The 21,072-nt window shown below is 43.2% G+C and overlaps 2 protein-coding genes and 1 long non-coding RNA gene across 3 annotated transcripts; 1 reads left to right on the forward strand and 2 right to left on the reverse strand.

The window, feature by feature from the left end:
- Window positions 1–3,100: 3,100 nt before the first annotated feature.
- eefsec (eukaryotic elongation factor, selenocysteine-tRNA-specific) lies at window positions 3,101–14,241 on the reverse strand. Its single transcript, XM_070959922.1, has 7 exons — window positions 13,433–14,241; window positions 10,936–11,143; window positions 10,567–10,663; window positions 9,613–9,777; window positions 7,746–8,381; window positions 6,023–6,179; window positions 3,101–3,962 (listed from the first exon to the last, which is right to left on the reverse strand). The coding sequence occupies exons 1-7, from the start codon at window positions 13,734–13,736 to the stop codon at window positions 3,781–3,783; spliced, it is 1,749 nt and encodes a 582-aa protein (XP_070816023.1). The 5' UTR covers window positions 13,737–14,241; the 3' UTR covers window positions 3,101–3,780.
- Window positions 14,242–14,394: 153 nt separating this feature from the next.
- On the forward strand, window positions 14,395–19,597 carry ruvbl1 (RuvB-like AAA ATPase 1). Its single transcript, XM_070959014.1, has 11 exons — window positions 14,395–14,684; window positions 15,369–15,455; window positions 15,547–15,679; window positions 16,668–16,819; window positions 16,972–17,061; window positions 17,840–17,989; window positions 18,098–18,161; window positions 18,254–18,452; window positions 18,564–18,666; window positions 18,753–18,844; window positions 19,212–19,597. The coding sequence occupies exons 1-11, from the start codon at window positions 14,544–14,546 to the stop codon at window positions 19,369–19,371; spliced, it is 1,371 nt and encodes a 456-aa protein (XP_070815115.1). The 5' UTR covers window positions 14,395–14,543; the 3' UTR covers window positions 19,372–19,597.
- Window positions 19,598–20,643: 1,046 nt separating this feature from the next.
- On the reverse strand, window positions 20,644–21,026 carry LOC139328931 (uncharacterized). The gene is made up of 2 exons (XR_011602047.1): window positions 20,900–21,026; window positions 20,644–20,773 (listed from the first exon to the last, which is right to left on the reverse strand). It is a non-coding gene; the product is annotated as an uncharacterized lncRNA (long non-coding RNA).
- Window positions 21,027–21,072: the final 46 nt, after the last annotated feature.

Consider the following 21,072-nt stretch of genomic DNA (forward strand, 5'->3'; position numbering starts at 1 on the left):
GAGAATTACTATTTTTTTCATTATGGTGATCTTAATTCATCTTTCATTAGCAGAATTTACAAATAATGCCAGAGATACATTATACTACAACTATTTTAGCAGAAGTGAATTCTGACCATACAGCTCAACAATGTCGGCTCACACCAGCTTACATCAAAAACAAAAAACAACTAGAGGGACTTCACACAGCTGACGGGGGGATGGGAGATAAGCTGCACCGGAAATGGAGAAGTCGACTGAAAGAGGCTGCGATGGTATTAATTAAACAATGCCCATTTTAATCATAGCTAATTATATTTGCAGGCGAGGGTTGAGAGGAGTGAAGGGGGCTGAGGGAGATTCTATCTGTGTCCCTGCTCATTAGGACGGTGGAGCTGTCTCACACAGCTCCTGTCATCAAATAATCACCAATAAACGTCATCTCTATCAGAGGACGGCGATACTGTTAAAACAGTCATTATATAGGAGAGGTTAAGGAAAAAACCAACAGCAGCACCTGAATGGAGCTGACTGGGTATCAACCAAGTGCCTCTGGAGCTGCTTTCAAGCAAAGAAAACGCACTGTCAGACAATAAAGACCGGAAGATAATAGTCTGAAGTAAGCTAGGAATTTATTTGAGCAAAAGAGAGCACATTGGCAGCCTAACCACCTCCCCACTGGTTAAATTGTTAATTAATGTGGCACCCATTTATCAGTCAAATGGCTGCTAATTAGTCTTTTCAATCTCCTCTGCCTTGAACCACATTTTAAACTCTTTTCTTGCCCTCCTCCTCTGCCTTGTCAATAATCCAGCCAGCAGTCTTCCCTCTGTTTCTTTCTCTTACAGGGCTGCCTGTTATCTCTGCTGATTCTTCATCTATAAACATTGAGGAGCTCAGATGTTGACCCTCGGCTCCTGGCTGACCTGGAGGTCACCAGCAAAAAGGACAGAGGTTCTAAAGGGAAATCATTACAGCTGCATCTTATCTCTATGGAGGGAGAGGAGAGATTTAAATAGAGGAAAATATAGGGAGTCTTATGGGAGATGGGAGTTCAGAACATGAGCACTGGGCTCCAAATGCAGGCCAAAATGAACCAGAAAAACAGGAGGTGTGACTGCTTTCCCACATCAGGTGTCTATCTCTTGTCCTGGCTTGGTGACGGTGTGTGTGAGATGAGCTGAGGTGAGAACACACTCCCAGCTGCAGTCCCATAGCCTCCCTGGCTGTTTCCTCCTGCCACAATCAGCTACAGCTCTAAAAGCGGATTATGCAGTTCGCCTAAAACCTCCTCACCTAAGCTCAGAAAAGGACAGTAGTGTCTCTCTTTCTTTCTCTCTCTCTCTCTCTCTCTCTCTCTCTCTCACACAACAGGATTAGCATGCGTGTTAAAACATAGCGGGGGAAACGCAGTGCACCCACACTCCAGCATGTGTATCAATGAAACGCAAGAGGATCTTTATCAAGACGAGGATGAAAACAGTCTTCCTCTAACAAGACACGCTGGCAAATTGATTTAGTGTTGAGAGTTAAGGCATAATGCATTTTATTTTTTCAATTAAGTTGTAATGGCAGACGGCTAATTTGTATATTAGTGCATATGCATTTTTTTTTTAATTCTTTAGAGGATTACATGCAGATGAAGATACAGCTGAGATATTAGATATGGACATGGATGGAATATGTGCATCGTCCTGCTCTGCCTGTGAAATTATGACATTAAGGGAAATGTTTGGGACCTTAAAAGATGATTCCCATTACTCTCTCATGATGAGACATCAGGCCAGTAATGGACAGAGAAAAGGGTTTTCAATAAAAAATAGAATGGATGGAGAATGAAAGAGGGGGTGGAGCGAGAAAGAGAAATTGGAGAGACACAGGAGTAAAAAGCGACAGAGGGTTTTTTTTTTTTTTCCTGTCTGGTTTTCTATAAGAGGAACGAGGGGAGATAAGACTAAAAGGACTGTCACTCAGAGGAACAATCCTTCCAGTGTCCCCTCTTGCTCCTGCTGCTCCTCCCTCCTCCCTCTCTCTCTCTCTCCAATTTCCACAGATTCCTGCTGAGATAGAGTTGCTGTTCACAGGGACAGTATGCTGACATCATCCGCTACATACTGAGTGTCCTGCACTCTCACTGCCCCGCCCCACAACACCCACACTGTGACAGGCCAGGCAAACACACAGAGACGCAGAGACACAATCATCCCCCCTGTACAGATCTCTGTGACTGCCTAATCAATCACCTACAATATCGATAATAACAGTTACATTCGTTTTGCTTGTTTTCTCATTCACACATGAAACATTTTACATTGAAAGAGAAGGAATTTAAAACACATGCAGAGTAAAATCTTCATCTGCTGTTTACAGTGATCATGTAGATAATGTTCACCTCTAAAGACTCAAATATATGACTTTTTCAATCCAAATAGTACATTTAAAACCTACTAAAACTACTCCAAAATAGAGTACATAAAAGATTAGCCAGCGATCCCTTTTCTAAATCTCTAAATCTCACACGGTGTATTGATCATGCTTTTGCAGAGCGGCGTAATACGATTCAGCAGGCAGTTTCATACCACATGCCACAGTAGTAGGTACACTTGTTATGGATATTAGTTACAGCTGGGATTGTATATGTATCAAATTGTTTCTGCACAGAGTGTGACATCAGGAAAACGTCTGAAGAGAATTATAAGGTAAAATGTGCCCATTATGCTGCACAATGCAGATGACAGCAGAACAAACCAGCCACAGAGAAGCACAGGTTGGACACACATTTAAGTTTAGGGTTCAGTTTGTACAACCTGCAAAGACAAAGTGTTCTTCAGCCCACATCATTTACCTGTGCAATGTTCCAAACAGGTGTTTTTGGAGCATTCCACATCTTTCCCAGTCTTTAGTTGCTCTTGTCCCGACTTGTAGCACACATACAAACTGCAGCTAGCATGGGCAGGACATCATACAAATCAAAAACATTGGTTTTGTATAATTTACTGAGGAATTCAGCTTGCTCTACAAATAATTTTGGGAACACAGCTATTAAATCGATGTTATTATATTCTTAATGTATGCATCGAGATCATTACTAACAACCTAACAGAAAATAAGAGTCAGAAACAGAGTTTCAGCATAGGTTTGCTTTATTTGTCTTTCTGAAAAGATCAGTGTTCAGTTCAACTCAAGCATCCTCTGGTATAATGCATCCTCTGTAGAGCTGCATTTTTCTGAGTAAAATGCAGCTCTACAAACATTAAAGTAAATCAAAGGAAAATACTGAGATATGAACAAAATACTTTTGAAATCACACAGCAACTGCCAGTGAATCCAAGCCTAAAACATAACACGGCCTTTATGCCAGCAGACAGTGAGAGCAGAGACCCGAGCGAACCAGTGAGTGCAGTATTCCTATAGCGCTTGCTAATGTGTTTACGCCAATTAAGGCTCAACTGAATTAGAAATATACTATGCTGCAAGTCAAAAGAACTGATTAGGAAGAAAAAAAGTACTGATTTATTTTATACAACTCAAAGCATCAGAAGCAGCAGAGACCCTTCCACCCTTGTGATGATGCAAACTGGATTAAGTCCATCTCCATACAGAGAGATAAAACAATCAATGTTTCACATGCGTTCAGCATTCCACAATCACTGCATTTCAGCAGACTCCATCCCCAGAAAAAGAGGCAGACAGGAGAAAGTTTTCACACCCCTGAAACAGAGGCCGGTATTCCTCTCTCCTCTCCAAGACCTCTGAATCTGCCCGTTTGAAGCACAGCAACACAGTGACAGGCTGAGATGGTCAAGACTGAACCATCTTTTTATGGGGATCAAAGACATACCGTTTGAAATGTAAGTGAATGCTAACAGGCTGAGAATCTGTTTTAGGCTCCTCTTCGCTTGCCGGTCCGCCTTTACCTCCACCCTTGCCTTTCTTCTTAGAGGTGGAGGATAACAACTGCTTGGTTTCTGGGCAAAGACCCTCTGAAGAAAAGATAAACAGGCAGGTCAAGGTAAAAAGGTTCATTATCTGTGGTTGAGAAAAAAACAAACAATTGAGAAACATTGTATAAATAAATCCCCTTAAGTAATAACCTAAATCCTACTGTCCCAGTGTGTACGGTGCTTAGGTGAACTTAATCATCTCAGTGTAGGTGTATCTGATGCTTGATAGAGATCTTCTCTTCCCTGTTATGTGTGCATGAGGTGCCATATCGGTGCTTCTGTGTGCTGACCTCGAGATCAACTGATGCCTTCATCCTCCTGACGTAACTGATGAAAATGTGCAGAGAACCAGGTCTCAGTTGCTGCGTGAGTCTCTGCGTTAGTCTGGCTCATCCTGACTCTCCAGAATCAGGTCTCCTCTATCTGCTCATACATAACTCCTCGACTTGGCCTCGTTCTCAGCCACACCGAGCCGTGTTCCCGGTGAACGCTGAGCTCCTGTTCGACGCACCTCATGCATGCACTGCGAATTCTTTGATGCCATCCAGTGTGTTTCTGTATGCGTGTGTTCTCCAGGACAGAAACTGGCTGCTTGTTTGCTGTTTTGCACACGGATGGTAAGAAATGTTCTGGGTTCATTGCTTTACACGCAGGCTGTCTGACCTCACATACAAAACGGCGCCAGCATTCTTCTTGTTATCATTATGCCAATGTGAGGGTTGTTATGGTTGCAGCGCAGCCAGAAATCTCTTCTTCTTATCTACCATCAGCTGAAAATGTCGGTTTACCACCACAAAGCACACTCACACACCCAGGCTTAAATGATTTGTGTTCACCTACACGAGACACGTACGAATTGCACTTAAACACGCTGGTCCTGAAATATATTTTTAGGTATTTGTGTATAAAAAAAAAAAAATTATTACATCTACTATATAGAAAAATGCTGCACAGACTTCAGGGGAAATGCCACCATCACTGAAGCCTTGGAATCTAGATAAGTTCATGTGAAACATTAGGGACTACTGGCACACTCATCAGGCCCAATAAGCAAAGCAAACAGTCTGCAGATTAAAAGATAATGAGAATAATAATTGATTGCTGCCCTTGAAAGAATGCAGGTATGAGCAGTAGGTATGAACAGATAAACATAGTGACGTCTGCATGAGAGCAGACAACACTCTCTACTCGTCTTATGCATGTGTCCTTAAGGAAAGGCAGAATATGAAAGGCAGGGAACTCAAAGGAAGTAGCCAAGTCTTACTCATCGTGTGAAGAGGAAAAACACTTCTTCACTCACTGTCACATGAAGTGTTCTCGGTTTTATATACAACTGGAATAAAACCACTTCAGACAGTTGTAACATGTACATTTGTGCCATTGTGGAAATGGAAAGCTTTCAAAAGGCTAAACTCACAGAAAGCCAAACTTCAGAGTTAAAATGTCAGCAGTTACGAATAAATACACTTAGACCTGCCATGACATTGATGCTAGTGTATTGATGAAGTATTGTAAGATATATGGCCATATAAAGGATTTAACCTACCCCTTATCTGCAGAATAGTGCCATTTTTGTCCTAATGCCCGCAGGGACTCTCACATGAACACAGCTGGAAATCTGCGTTATGTTCATACATGAAGATGTGTGTGTGTGTCAGCGTGTCTGAGGCTTTTGAGTATATGCAAGTGTGAGGCAGCGAAGAGGATGTAGGTGAGGTTCTCTTTCTAAATGTTTTTGTTTTCTCTTCCCTCCCGGTGTGGAGCAGTGGGTTCGGAGCAACAGAAGGTAAAATAAACACAGAGCAGACTTCCCCCGGAACACAGGCAATCCCCAGAGGAATCCCGGGAATGTGGCTCAGGATGTCGGGCCTACCACTCTTACCGCATCCTGAGAACTGTCCGCCGAGCCCCAGAATCCAAGGAAAGATGGAAAAAGGGTGCGTGTGTGTACTGATAAAGAGGGAGACTTGTCGATGCTGTCAGACCGAGCAACCGTGATGATGATACGTGTGACTCAGTCTCTAGTAAACAGCAACAGTGTACAGGTGTGACACAGGTGATAAAGCAAACTGTTTTGCCTCACTTCAGGTCATCCTTACCTTGTACCCGAATCTTGAACTTGCCGCTCTGTCCGAAGCCACCCTCGATAACGCCAGTCTCCCCTGTTGACAACGTGACCTTCAACCCAACAAAGAGCTGGAGGTTGGTCTCCTTCTTGAACAAGTTGCGGCCAATCACAGTATACTCGTCAGTCACCTGAGCACAAGATAGAGGGAAAGAGCCTTATGAGCGGCAGCACTCATGACAGATATGAAAGCTTAAAATATGAAAAACGTGATCAGAAGAAGTCAAATGGTGTAGGAGCATGTGATCCAATTATGTGAGAAAATGTCAGGATGTGTTTCAGTGTGACCTCCTGTTTCCTTCCTCTGGTGCCTAGATCTTGTGCTTTGCCATGATTTCACTCATTATCATGATGGCATGAGGAAGAAGAGCTGATGATCTGCCCTGGGCCCTCACCAACTGCATCACTCGCCGTCAGACACATTCTTCGAGGCTCGTCGCCTGGCTGTCTCGCTCTCTCTCTTTCATCCTCCTGCACATTTTATGCTATATTTGTTTGTATTTCTTTCTTATCATCCATCACTAAGTCGATCTTAACCCGGCACTAATCTGATAACAGGAGGGCACCGCTCTGTCTCCTACTACAGCTTGGCCTCTCTCTTCTGCCTAACCCTCATTCATTCTTGAACATTTGACCCTGACGTCCCTCAAGCGTGACTGATGCGCTGATAAAAAAAAAAATACAGTTGCTGTACACGTCTGGCAGACCGCATGAATTGTGACTGGACGAGACCGTCATATCTCAACAATGCCAGTAATGTGTTCTTTTGCAAAAAAGGAATTCTTAAGTCTTGAAGCATAACTGCCTCTTTCTCGGAGACAGATGAATGACAAAGTCACATGACCATGGTCTGACCTCGTGCACACGCTGGTCTACTCCTGAGTCAGTGACTGGAGCTGTCAACAGCCTGAGGTGCTAACAGCAGGAAACTAGTTCACACACTTGACCCCTGACCTAAATGTGACCCTGCACGAGTGTGCACAAAGAGAGAAACTTAACTGTACAGCACAGAATGACAAGAGTCATAACATATTCAGTGTGCCCATACATGAAAACACAAACAGTGCGAGGTCGCTGGGTATTGACTTTTTGAAAAATTGTCAAATCAGATGTTAAAATGAACAAGAAAAGAATTAAATAGCACCAGATATGGATCACTACAAACTGGAGCTCAGGATTTAGGACACAACTTAACAGCAATAATACAAATAACATTAATCAAAATGGCATGTGTGTGAGAGAGAGGAGCAGGGTGAGAGAGAGAAAGATGCTGAGCCACAGAGGTGAAGGTGAACTCACACAGTCATGTGGGTATTCCTGTGCCACTCAGGTGTGTCCAAACAGTGTCAGCCTCTGACAACTAGACAGGGCTAGTGGCGTCAGGCGGCCACCCACGCACACCTCTGTGTCGCAGCACATGCTAAGGCATGCGCACCCACTCATGCCTTAAACACGACTCACCCGGGCTGCACATGCATACTTGTTTGTGTGTACGTGTCTGTTTACGAATATACAATAGGGGCTCTGTCTGAGAGGCACGCTCCAGTGCCACCAGCAATGACAAAAATCCAAAGAAGGGCCAGAGGCAGAGGACGGAGTACAATGTGTCAGGGAGGGCAGAGGAGCAGGGACAACACTCAAGGTTAGGCAGGAGGACAGTCAGAAAAACACTGATAAACTGTGGAGTGTACACTCACCCTCTCCACCTGTCCCTCCTTGTGTTTCGTCTTGTAGATGCGCAGACGAGGCAGGGCAGTCTCAGCGTAACCTTTGTCTTCAAACCCCTGGAGCAGACGGCCTTGGAAGGCCAACCGGCATGCATTGGCGTGGATGTCTGTGTCCAGCTTGGAACCAATCACCAGGCAGAGTGAGGGGCATGTGACTGGCCGCTCAAACTCCAATAAAGCCCATTGCTCTGGGTCAGGTCCTGAACTCGCCTCTCCCTGACCGGTGGCATATTCATCTTGGTAGAAGTACTCCTTTTCGAAGGTGAAGGGTGTTTGGAGTGAGCGGGGCTGTGGTTTAATGTCTGAAGGAGGCTCTGAGGCACCCAAAGGTGGCAGGCCAAAGAAAGTGACCCTCGCCATGACTGTCTCGTGTCCCACAGTGATGTGGAACTTGGCACGAGTGGCTAGAGAGCCCTTGAAGTAGCCTATCTTTCTCACAGAGATGACAGCTGCGTAGAGTGTGCGTAGGGACCCTGGGGTGCACACAACACCCCGCTCTAACAGTTTAGGGTCAAACTGTGTCACACACACACCCACACGATCCCCCTGCATGGCCCCAGAGACTGGCTTCCGAAACATCTGCACTGACTTTATCTTCTTGGTCACCTGAAGTCAGAGAGCATAGAGATCCAATAAACAACAAAGATTTCTAACATTTAATCTATCTAATTTAACATGAGTAGAATGGATTCAGAAAACAATTCACGAGGAAAAGTTAAAAGTACATAAATTCTTGCTGCTAAACATTTTGTAGCTCACAATGTTTGAGCATGCATGTTTAAATGTGTGTGTTGCTTTGTTTTGTTTTAACCATTTTCCAATACTTCTTCAGGTTCAACTTCATTTTTTTTCATTTAAACCACTGAAACTAAATACGGACTACAGTCCGAGATTAAATCCAGAAAAAACACATCAGTTTTTATCTCCACGGTACAGGGACACTTTATAAGATGTTTAAGGGGAAAGGCTCTATAGGGGATTAGGATTTTCTGCCAATAAACATGCAGATACAGAAGTAACAGCTCATTAAATATGCTCAACTTGCAGTTTAAGCTTCCTTTATGTATACACACACACACACACACACACACACACACACACACACACACACACACACACACACAATGCTTTAAAAAGTCTCATGTTGTGTCTTTGTGAAGGAAAAAAAATGACAATTTGGCAAAAAATCAGTTGAACACACACATATATATATATATATATATATATATATATATATATATATATATATATATATATATTTAAATGATATCAAGCTTTGATAAAAACTTAATTACAGCCTGAATGATGTGCTTTGTTTTGTTGAAACTACAGACCTCTGAACAAATCACAAGTCTACAAATTAACAATTAAAAGATATCTATCTAACTACCTGTCCATCTCCCCATCTATGATTGTGGGATCTGGCATACCACAATGTCTCTGTGGTTGTTTTTGTTGTGTATTAACAGACACTGACCAAATCAACAACAGTGGCACAGATCAAGGCTCTGTCACAAATGATAATTCAACCATTTGCTGCCACCAAGAGGTGAACATGAAAACTGCAGATGAAACTGCTGAGCCTGGCTGAAAGTGTGCATCTGGACTCTATTACCCAACTCGTGCGCTGCCAGTCCACCCCCAGTGCCTCATCCTTCCCTCACATTAAACTGACACATCCTCTGAACCAACTCGGCCATCCCTCCCTCCGTCTGCCCACTTTCAGTCAACTTCTGAACTTCCGAAAGCTCTGTGGTTTCTGCAAAAGAATTTCCAGCACCCTGGTATGCTACTTGCTTGTAAATACTGTGTCAGAGATTCAATTTTTGGAGCATACCTTTAGTGCTGGGATTTCCACAGTGTCATTGATGGTCAACGACCCCTGCAGGATGGTTCCAGTCATGACTGTTCCCTGACCACGGATGGAGAAGCAATGGTCTACAGCCATCAGAAGGTCACCTGCGGGGTCTCTCTGAGGGAGGTATGTCTGTTTCTTCAAAAGCTGAGAATAACAATCAAAAGGGCAAGAAGACAGACTCATTAACCTACACCCAAAAGATAACCGCTATCATAATACTGCAAGGTCATGCATACACAAATTTGAAACCAGATAAAAAAGAGGGACAGGCACTAATTAGATCCATAGCTAGCTAGTGCAGTCTGACTTTGTGGTGGCTTTACAAACACTGCCTGGTACACACTGTCTCTGGTGTTCTAAGTGCTGGTCTGACCCTGATGTGTGAGTCCACAGCTGTTTCTCACACCAAAGGAAGAAAGCATATAACCTCTTCCACTGCAGCATACTGTCAGTTCAGGTTCCACAACTACTTTTTTTTTACATTTTCATTCTTTTCTGAGCTTGCTGAATCTGACAGAGCTTGAGAACAGTGCAGCCTGACCGATAAACACGCCTGATGATGTTTCCCTGTTTTCTGATGATGCCATGATACAAGATTTTTAACTATTTTTAATACTAAGATGTGTTGGCCTAAAAATCAGCATCAGTCAGTCTACAGATAAGCAACAAAACAACACTGCCTTCAATCTGTTTGAATTTCTTAAAGTACGGCTTCTCCTTGATTATTTGAATCATTATCTGCCGTGAGATTAACAATCTGTTTTTCAGGAGTTAAGTTTAGTTCCAGTTGTGCGTTAAGTAACACAGCCGAGGTCTTGCTGCACTTTTTTACCACCACTTGAACGATGTCAACTGACTTAAGTCAGAACTTCTGTGCTCTTTTGAGCTAAATTAGTAACATTGGAGGGGGACCACTGTGTTTCTGAAATGTACCTCTATTAACTCTGACACTCCATGTGGCTCCTCCGACTCAGCAGCCTCCGGGCCCCCAGGCTTCGCTGCCACAGCAATCACGGGACATTCCTTAAATCTGACCAACAGAGAAAAAGCCATATTGGAATTACTTCATGCTTTGATGCTGAGGTAACAATTAAAGTTAGTTCAAATAAAAAACAATTGGGCCTGACAGACAGACTGCTGGAATGCAGACAGAATGTGTAATGAATGAGGAAGTTTGACAAGAGATTCAATCCTGAGCCAATGGGAACTACACAGGATGCCCTAGCCCACTTAGCTGTCTGGGCCTACATTACACAGCCACTACCTGTACACATATATACTCTTATACTATTAAATACAGACCTGGTGCTCTCCAGTGTTTTGTGAATTCTCTTGGTCATTTTCTCTATGGCATTCTGTCTCTTGTTGGCCGGTAGCAAGTCAGTTTTGTTCAGGACGACCACCATGCGAGGACAGGTCAGCTCTCCTATCAGCAGACACTCTGCAGTCTGAGTCTGCACCCCTTTCACCACATCCACCACCAGCATCATGAGGTCAATGATTTGGGCACCTAGAGAAGGTTAACACACAAACAATCATCAAGAAGATGTGAGATGTTCCTGACGTGGAAGAAAAGCAGAGAGCTGAAGTGGAACAACAACAATAGCAATTTGCTGTGAAAGATATTCCAGCAATTAATGTACTGGCGAGGCTTCTGTACCTGTTCCAGAGTCTACCGGTGGAGGTATCAGGAAAAGAATTGAGGGAATGGAATAAAATGATCTCTAGATATATCTGGCAGGGGCAGATGTACATTATGGAAAAAAAAACCCTAGTTCATAGCTACAGAAGTTGGAATGTTTTGTTTCTTTTTATTTTATTTCATTTTACTTTACTATACTCGCTACACTGGTAACGTAGTAAAATTCTGTTAGTTTAACTGGTCAGAATACATGGTAGAATGTAAATAACCACTATGTCCTGGGCATAATTTTATTTATGTACATGAAAAGGTATGGCCATTTTTTATTTTGATTCAAAGTAAAAGACTGAGGAATTTCCTCCCTTTTTTTTCTCTTTTTTGGAGTGTCATGTTAAATTTAAAGATACTGCATTTGAAAGAAAAAAAAATCCAAAAACACTCAGTCATTGTGTACCAGCTGTATGCAAAATGTATGTTATAGTGTTCAATAAAAAGAAAATTAAAAAAAAAAATTCCAGCTTTCCTGTTGTGCATCTATTCAAGGATATAAGAAACGCGAGTAGAGACTGCAAAGAGACTATGAAGCTGAGAGCAGCAATGCAAACAGGAATGGACACAGATGCCCAAAAATAAGAGTAGAACGAGAAGAGAAATTAAGGGAGGGGTGCACAACGGCAAAGAAAGAGCAAAAGGCTAGAGGGTTGAAACTAGAGCTGCCGCTCACTTGGTTGTCTTTCCTTTCCCTCTTTTCTTTTCCTGACTTTGGCAGTCTCTCTTTCCTGTGCTCTCCCCACATGGGACAGGAGGGAAGTTTAATACATACCCCAATCCCCATACTTTCCTTCCTCCCTAATCTACAGCATGTGCCACCCCACTGGCTCATAGGCTTCATTTAGTATGTTGGTTATGGCAGCATTCAGTGTCCAAGTGCCTCTAGTCTGTTTCAATACCTTGACCACTTCAACCTCAGTCTGCTTATGTCACACCCTTCAAGTTTAAACATTTTGGATCTTGGTTGTTCATTTATGTGACAAACAAAAAGGACTTAAAGAAAAAGCAGGTAATAGAAACAGTGTCCCTCCAATTATCCCCTCTGGACAGCTGTACCACCGTGGTTATTTCTCCTCAAGTAAAGTCAACCATGGACACCCAAGTCATGAAACATTATCATTAAGTCATAATCAATCTAGCTATTTGCAGAGAAAAGGCGCCCTCTGCTGGAGAGGTCAAATTTGTGCGTATTATAAGAGAGGATGTGGTTTAAGCATCCCGCTGTCTGCAGCATTTAGACAGTCAGTCATCTTTGTCTTGAACAGGGAATGGGACATGTAGTAACGTATCATCTCATGTTCTATTGAAATGTGTTTTTTTGACAAACTGCTACTAATAGATCTTTTGATATTGTTGCTGATACAAACTGACACCAAGTAGTACCAGTGGGCATTACATTTCACAATTTTTAATTTTAATCTTTTCAGATTAAAAGTCATTTCTGTTTTGTTTTGTTTTGTTTTGTTTTGTTTTGTTTGTCAGTTATGCCATTTCCACATTAAGGCTGTTTTGCATTTGGCTGATGGTGTGTGTCTGTAGATAAGGTGACGAGACTACATGCACTTTGGCCTCAGGGTCCTGGTGTTGTGCATTCTTGCTCAGTGTCACTCTCTCATGGCTTACTGACACTTGAATGGAACGGAGTCATCTTTCATGTTAATAATAACACCTGTGCTTTTCCTGCTGACAGGAGTCTCCTGAGAAAAAGGCCAATTTAAGAGGGCACCTAGCTGAAACTAATGCAGTCTAATTCAACAGTCCTGCAATAAATCATAGCTGCATAGTATAGTGTATATCAGTATAGTGAGAGGTATTTCTCATATTTTCTCGAACTTCACTGATATAAATGGGCTGGTCAAAAAATTATTCACAAAGATTAGAAAATGACCACCAAGTTGAATCAACACCTTTGTAAAAACAGTTCAAAACAAACCTTATAATCTTCATAAAGGTAGAACATATTTCAGGGCTGATGTGGTGAACTGCATGCGTGTAGCTGGTGAGATGTGGCTGCTGTCAACAGCCAAACAGTGGTCAAAGTATCCTGACAGTATCCTATGCGTTTACCACCGTTTACACCTATTATCCAAACTTAAGAGAGCTCACCCCCAATGATGGTCCGAATAAGAGAGGCGTGTCCCGGGCAATCCACCAGGGTGAACTGCAGGCTGTCATACTGCTGCTGGCCTCCGCTGGCCCGCAGGTGATCAGGAAGATCCACCGTGAAGGAGGAGAAACCGAGGTCCAACGTGATGCCTCTCTCACGGGACTGCGGGTTCTTGTCGAAGGCAGCGGTGGATGCGGTGCTGCTCAGCGCTCTGGCGAGCGACGTCTTCCCACTGTCTACATGTCCGAGCACCCCGATGTTGAAATTTAACGTTTTGGTGCGACTGTCAGCAGATTCTGACATTTTGACACCAGTTTGATGTAATGTTAACCAGAGCGCGTATTTTCCTTTACTCTGAGCTGGACCTTGAACTCAGCTCCAACGGAAACATTACACGATGTTACTTGCTGTCCACTGTATTTTCGTTTGTTAATAACCGCTTATGAAACCCAAAACACATTCAGTAAGACGCTGTTTTAGTTTGTTTCAGGTTTACAAAACTGAGTGAGCCATAATTAAGACTTTCGCGTTACTTCAGGGTGTTGACAGAAACGTCTTCCCTGGTGTCAGCACACTCCATCCTCACGACAACACGCTGAAACGGAACGTTTTCTTTAGCTAACAAAAGTAAAAGGAGGAAGGCTGACCTTCCATATTGACTCTGTGATTAAAAAATACTGTAAAATATCGATGGTGGGAGCAAACCCTCCAATTTTTGTATTTCTGTATTCTTTTGATACTCTTATTGCGCTTGACAAGTTTCTAGCAGTTTCTACAACGACAAAGCTACAGAAGCACAAACGGAACTGAAAACTATCGTGGGCGGGGTTTTAATTGAAGGAAATTAGTGACAGAAATTTGAGCCAATGAATGCGTTGTATCTGTCGACAAGATCCAATAGTTTTGCTAGGTAGTCCAAATAGGCGGTACTTCAGGGTATCACTTCCGCTGATTTTCCCTAGTAACCCACATGGAAACCGATTTCCCTGTGTTTTGAGTTTCGGCGCCGATTACGGCGGTGAGAAATAATTTGAGAAAAAGGAGACATTTTCTTCACCGTGAAGTCGCCTTTTATTTTTTACATCACATATTTATAGAGTAACAGTCACTATGAAGATCGAGGAGGTTAAGAGCACCACGAAAACACAGCGGATCGCCTCTCACAGTCATGTCAAAGGACTCGGGCTAGACGAGGCCGGGAATGCTAAACAGTCAGCATGTGGTCTGGTGGGTCAGGAGGCTGCAAGAGAGGTAATATTCACGTTTTGCTGCGCCTACGTTATTCTTGCATTATTTGGAGAAGTTACTTCGAGTTCCGAGGTTTTTTTTGCAAGCCATATTTCACTCATAGCAGGCGTTACGGTGCACCAACAAGCTAGCTGATTTCTGTTAGCACGGCGGTGTCGCTGTTTCCTACTTAAGTTGGGGTGAGAGAAAGGGAAAGTCCACCTTAAATAGAAGTTACATTCATTCATCCCTGATTTGTGACATTTTAACTGAACTTCTCCGTAGCTGATAATCAAAGATATTCAGTGTATTGATACCTGAAACCAATAGGTTTGCAATAATGCTACGGTAATAACAGCAGCCAATGGTGGTTTTATTGAAATTTTGTCAGTCAAGTGGAGGACCTGCATTCAAATGAAATTAACCAAGATGTTACCTCAAGAAAAATGTGAATGCGTTACCAATTCAGTGACACAGGACCAGTTTCAACAGATATAGATATGTAGTGTTGATGCTCTGATTACCGTACTGTCTAAACATTTTAAATAAAACAACAATAATTCAATAATTGTTTTTTTTTTTTCTCCCACTACGGCAATATAGTAACACATATGGACAGATTAACAGATTGGTCAGGGGATCCCACTACCAGCTACTTGTATTGCAGTTGAGTCCCATTGACATTTTCCCATTGTATGTCCACTCCAGGCTTGTGGCATCATCGTCGAGCTGATCCGTTCAAAGAAGATGGCAGGAAGGGCAGTGCTGCTGGCAGGGCCACCGGGTACAGGAAAGGTAAGTGTACAGTGTTCATTCACTGGCAGTAGAGTTTATTTGAATGCAGATTGTGACTCTTATATTCCTTTTCTGCTTCTGCTTCCTTCAGACTGCCCTCGCTTTGGCTGTAGCACAGGAGTTGGGAAACAAGGTGCCTTTCTGCCCCATGGTTGGCAGTGAGGTCTACTCATCTGAGATCAAAAAAACAGAAGTACTGATGGAGAATTTCAGGAGGGCCATTGGTGAGTGGCAGTTGAATGTGATTTGGTTCCTTGGCCATAGCTGTAACCCCTAAAATACATCACTTGTGCCTGGGGCTTTGAAAAGTTAATGATTTGTTACACACAAACATGTACACAAATGTCATTTTGAATACTGGCAAACCGTTAAAAGATTACAGTCCGTGCTATAGAAATCAGATTTTGAAAAATGGACAAAGTTGTATAACCACCAGACTTTTGAATGAAAAAGGTCTCTGTGAAAACAAATGAGAGGTCAGTAAAAACTGTTCCATCCATCCACCTCCATTGCTTTATGTTGGGGCAGCATAATTGTTAGAGAAAGCCATTTCAAAAACTCAGTACATAAAACCGACTTTGTTCATCTCTTGGTACAAAGACAGAGAGAGCTCAACTCATCCCCTCAGTGAGGAGTCCTTGGGCAGGAAGAACAAGGTGTCCTGCTCACATCAAGCTCATGGGCTGAAATGTACACTTGACAGCGGCTTTATGAGAATGGTGTTGAGAAGGAAGGAAGGCTGGAGAGGGGGGAGGTTTTTGTCTGACTGCTGATGGTACCTGTCGCAGGGAAGGAAATGGAGCTTAGTCAGAGGGAGAGGTGGTCATCAGCACCTTTGCTCCTCCCCCAGGACAGGATCCACGGGGGGTCATTTTGAAGTTGTCATCACTCTGTCGATAAGAGCGCCATGACGGACGGTCCCTGCTTTAAGTGTTGCCCTCTGACCCTCACCACAGCAGATCAGCCACCTGTGTGCTGCTCGTACTCAGTGCCACAAGCTGCATGAAAGAGGGACAAGAGTGTGATCATGTTACACAAGATGATGCACCGACATTTCATGGGCACACGCACACACGTTCCGCCTCTGTAATAAAATGCGTTGTTCGGTAGACTGAAGGATGTGCCGGCTTAGTTGATAGAGGAATATAAAGGCCCAATTGAGTCCTCACTCTGTACTGTGTGTGTGTATGTTGTAATGTCACCCACATTCAGGACTGCGTATCAAAGAAACAAAGGAGGTGTATGAAGGGGAGGTGACTGAGCTGACCCCCTGTGAGACTGAGAATCCCATGGGCGGCTACGGAAAAACCATCAGCCATGTCATCATCGGTCTGAAGACGGGCAAAGGCACGAAGCAGCTCAAGGTCAGACTGGCAGCTAACCCCCCCCCCCTTTTTTTTTTTGATGTGCTTTAAAATGTCATTAGATTTAATGTTCAAATGTTCACTGGGAACATTAATTTAAAGTTCAGAACCGGTGTCTTTCTTAAAAAAAATCTCTCGTCTCTTTTCCTTAGCTGGACCCCAGTATTTATGAGAGTCTTCAGAAAGAGCGTGTGGAAGTGGGAGATGTCATCTACATTGAAGCCAACAGTGGAGCTGTCAAGGTATCGCTGTAGTGCCTTCATGTGTTACACTTTTACACCTTGTATTTTCGCTGTGTGGTATTAGTACTTTTACTTAAAGATCCGAACATTTCTTCCACTGCTGTTCCCTCACAACTGTCACAAATTCGGATTAGTCAGTCAAAGTACATGCTAGACTTTAATTCACCAAAGAGTTAAATTTATAAGCTCACAACTGAAATATTTCAAATCAAAACCTTCACAAATATTTGGTTAGACCAAAGGTCAGTTTTTTCTGTCCTGCACGTCCCCTTCAGTCCTTCATGGTGGCGTCCTTTCATCTCTTTCAGCTCTGCATGAAAGCTCTGCTGCATTTCTACTGTACTCTGGAATGAGGCTCTCTCATTCCTGCAGCTCTTCATGCTCCCTTTATCTCTCCATCTCCCACAATGCCTCTTTTACAGCAGAGGGGCTTGTGGCCTGCGTTGACAGGCCGCGATGAAGGCTCCTTTAATCGGTGCAGGTGGGCCGGGGGCGCAGGTCGGCTCTAGTCAGAGGCCAGAGGAGGAGGGCTGGACGACACATTTGTTACTGTTGACAGCCATATCATGACCTGCCCTCTGAGACTCTTTCATCCATCAGCCACATGCCCTCCTCTCTGTCACGGGCTGGCACCGGCTTCAATCACACACCTGCTCCCCTGTACTGTCTTCTGTTTCACTGTTGTCCAGAGCAATGTGAGACATTTGTTTCTGTTTAAGGGTGGCTGGATATTAAAGATATTATTAAAACGCATTTTGCTGGTACTGTGTCTTTGCAGAGACAAGGTCGCTGTGACACTTTTGCTACAGAGTTCGACCTGGAGGCAGAGGAGTATGTGCCACTGCCCAAAGGTGATGTCCACAAAAAGAAGGAGATCGTCCAAGATGTCACACTGCATGACCTGGACGTTGCAAATGCCAGACCACAGGTAAGTCACTGCAGATGTGAGCTAATATCAGAGCAGCTGTTTACATCTTAAAATACTGCCAGCTGCAGCGTAATCCCTGATAAATAATTGCTTATTATTTGATCTCAGGGAGGCCAGGACATTCTGTCCATGATGGGACAGCTGATGAAGCCCAAAAAGACAGAAATCACAGGTAGAGAAAACTTTCCAGCTCACCTCACCAGCTGGCTTCACCACTACTTGAAGTTTATCGATCATCTGTCACTGTTTTCTCTCATGTTTAAGACAAGCTGCGTGCTGAGATCAACAAGGTGGTGAATCGCTACATCGACCAAGGCATAGCTGAGCTCGTACCCGGCGTGCTGTTTGTGGATGAGGTGCACATGCTGGACATCGAATGCTTCACGTACCTCCATCGAGCACTGGAGAGCACCATCGCCCCCATTGTCGTGTTCGCCTCCAACAGAGGAAACTGTTTAATCAGGTTGGAGTTGTAAAATCAGTTTTATGGAGAGAAACACAACATGCAACAGAAAACATTTTTCTTGCTAAGATGTAAGATTTTCAGCATTAACGATCATTTGTTGCTCACCAGGGGGACAGAGGACATCAGCTCTCCACACGGCATTCCTCTGGACTTGCTGGACAGAGTCATGATAATCCGCACCATGTTGTACACACCACAGGAGATGAAGCAGGTGAGTCTGAGCATCAAAGTATCTTCATGTGTGACACATGACACCTGCATCTGTGCATGTCTCGCTAATGACGCTGCGGTTTATAGATCATCAAGATCCGCGCTCAGACTGAGGGGATCAATATCAGCGAGGAAGCTCTTACACACCTGGCAGAGATCGGCACCAAGACCACCCTCAGGTATGGATGCGCACTGTGTATCAGACAAGACATGAGCAGTCTGATATTGAGTGGCCACAGTGGTCTAGTCTTTCTTCAGAAAGTGATACAACAATTATCAACTAAAGAAAAAGCAGGAGAGCAACAGCAGACGAGGCTCATGGGTACCACAATATTTAGTGCAATTTGGTACCAAACCAAAAAGAGGAAAGCTATATTTGAAGGAGTAACATATCCCTATAGTACTGTTATACAGGAGCAACCCTGAGGTTGAAATTTAAGGTCAAATACAAAGGGAAATGTATAGTGTATAAAAATACTCTAAGGTATACTGTATGTGTAAATGTGCGAGTATACTGAGTGGCTCTTACTTCCTGTCTCCTCTCAGGTACGCTGTACAGCTGCTGACGCCTGCCAGCCTGCTGGGCCGTGTTCAGGGAAAAGAGACCGTGGAACGAGAGCAGGTAGAGGAAATCAACGAGCTGTTCTACGACGCCAAGTCTTCTGCTAAAATCCTTCAAGACCAACATCACAAGTTTATGAAATAAAACTGGATTTCCACCTTTTTTTATAACTCGCAGGGCTGGTTTTCACAGCCAGTTCTCATATGGTTCACGCTGATTCTTCTTCCATCCTTTTTTTTTTTTTGCCTTTTCCCATCTGTCCTCTCTGCACCATGGCTCATTCTAGTGCCCCCGCTTCATGTCATTGTCGTAGTTTTGTTCTAATAAATTTAAAGTTTTATTCTTTCTTTTTGTTGAAGATAATTTTTTGAATAAAAAGAAAAAACACAGATTGACTCAGTTTTCTTTAATGTTTTTGGAATGATGTGTTACATTTACTGGCTCCAGTGGCCGTGAAACACAGGATGGATGACACCAAATTTGAATATTTTTAAGATATTTTAAAGGTTATTTTAACTTTTGACAAGCCATCACAGTCAAGGCACAACTGTGCAGACCACTTAAAGATTTTTAATTTATTAAGAAAATTATTTAAGGCTATTTGTTCAAAAGTATAAATTACAGTATTGCACAAATGCAGCTTTCATCTCCTTTCACTATGATACCTGCAGTTTAAAACTGGGTGTTAGTGCTGGTTTGTCAATCAGTAATAACCGATAAATGAATTATGAAAAAGTGATTTACTGTTTAGTAGAAATTCTTTGATGTTTAAGAAAGTGAATTATCAGCTTAATATAAGTGCAATTACAAAACAATGTAGTGCAAAAACAAGTGTGACTTTTCCAAAGAGCAAAAAGCTTCTAAAAAAAGGCTAAAACAAGGTTTTTCATTTGACTGAAGTACAGCTGGAAAACAGCTGATACCAAACCCTTAACACGGAACAGGTGTTGTCCAGTCACGGTCAGGCGGTCCCTGACCTGCTACTTCCTGACTGGTCGAGCTGAGCGTGTGTTCAAAACGGTCTCCGTTCCAGATCTCCCTCCACTGAACACAGACGGAGCAGTTTTACCCATTTTCTCTGTGAAGAAAGATGGACAGCAGCCACAATATTTCACTGTCAGTGAGGCAGTAAGACGGCTTATGTAAGACTGTATAAACACACACACTCCATTTTTCATCCCACTGGGCGAGAGAGAAGACTGACAGGAATCCCCCCATCATTACGAGCCTCCTCTCCTCTCTGTATATGGAGTGGAAACTTGAGCATCATGGGAAACGCCCCTCACACTAACTCACAGCCAGAATGTGATCATAGCTTACCCATATCCAGAAAACAAAAGACTGTTTCCTTTCAGTTTTACCTGGAAAACAAGAGCCAAATCCTATGTCCCAGTGTGTGTGTGTGTGTGTCCTCACCACACTCCTCCATCACTTGAAATGTCTTGCTCTTCGCTGGCCCGCTCAAACCCAGTTTGTTCTTTGCTTCGGTCAGCTCCTCTTCTCTCACCTCAGGGTGCTGCATGTGTTCAACTTCTTGCTGTCCTGGCTGAAGGGCAGTAAAAGAATGAGGAAATGTACCGACACACATCTGTGACCTCTAGCTCTCCCAGCCCGTACAAAGTCCTCGAAACAGCATGAGAAAATAACATCTTTTTAAAAACAGTGGTCTTACTTGAGACATGTTGGCTGAGCAGTTGAAGAGATGCTCTCCTTTCTCTCTTTTTCTCTTGAAAGTCAAGTCGAACACACACTCACTCATATATACACAACCCAGCAGTGATTCCCTCGGTGGACAATAAACCTGTTCTTGAGACTAATAAATGACGTAATGAACGTGTGAGCTCC

This window comes from Chaetodon trifascialis, chromosome 3, assembly GCF_039877785.1.
Source record: "Chaetodon trifascialis isolate fChaTrf1 chromosome 3, fChaTrf1.hap1, whole genome shotgun sequence".
In the NCBI taxonomy this organism is placed as follows: domain Eukaryota; kingdom Metazoa; phylum Chordata; class Actinopteri; order Chaetodontiformes; family Chaetodontidae; genus Chaetodon; species Chaetodon trifascialis.

Excerpts from the sequence above, each read along its gene's own strand:
- eefsec (XM_070959922.1), bottom strand. The coding sequence starts at position 13,736 with ATGTCAGAATCTGCTGACAGTCGCACCAAAACGTTAAATTTCAACATC. Across the intron at positions 10,664-10,935 it reads AAAACACTGGAGAGCACCAG|ATTTAAGGAATGTCCCGTGA; the intron begins GTCTGTATTTAA and ends TCTGTTGGTCAG. Across the intron at positions 3,963-6,022 it reads GTTCAAGATTCGGGTACAAG|AGGGTCTTTGCCCAGAAACC; the intron begins GTAAGGATGACC and ends TCTTTTCTTCAG.
- ruvbl1 (XM_070959014.1), top strand. The coding sequence starts at position 14,544 with ATGAAGATCGAGGAGGTTAAGAGCACCACGAAAACACAGCGGATCGCC. Across the intron at positions 15,680-16,667 it reads GAATTTCAGGAGGGCCATTG|GACTGCGTATCAAAGAAACA; the intron begins GTGAGTGGCAGT and ends ACCCACATTCAG. Across the intron at positions 18,453-18,563 it reads AGAGGAAACTGTTTAATCAG|GGGGACAGAGGACATCAGCT; the intron begins GTTGGAGTTGTA and ends GTTGCTCACCAG.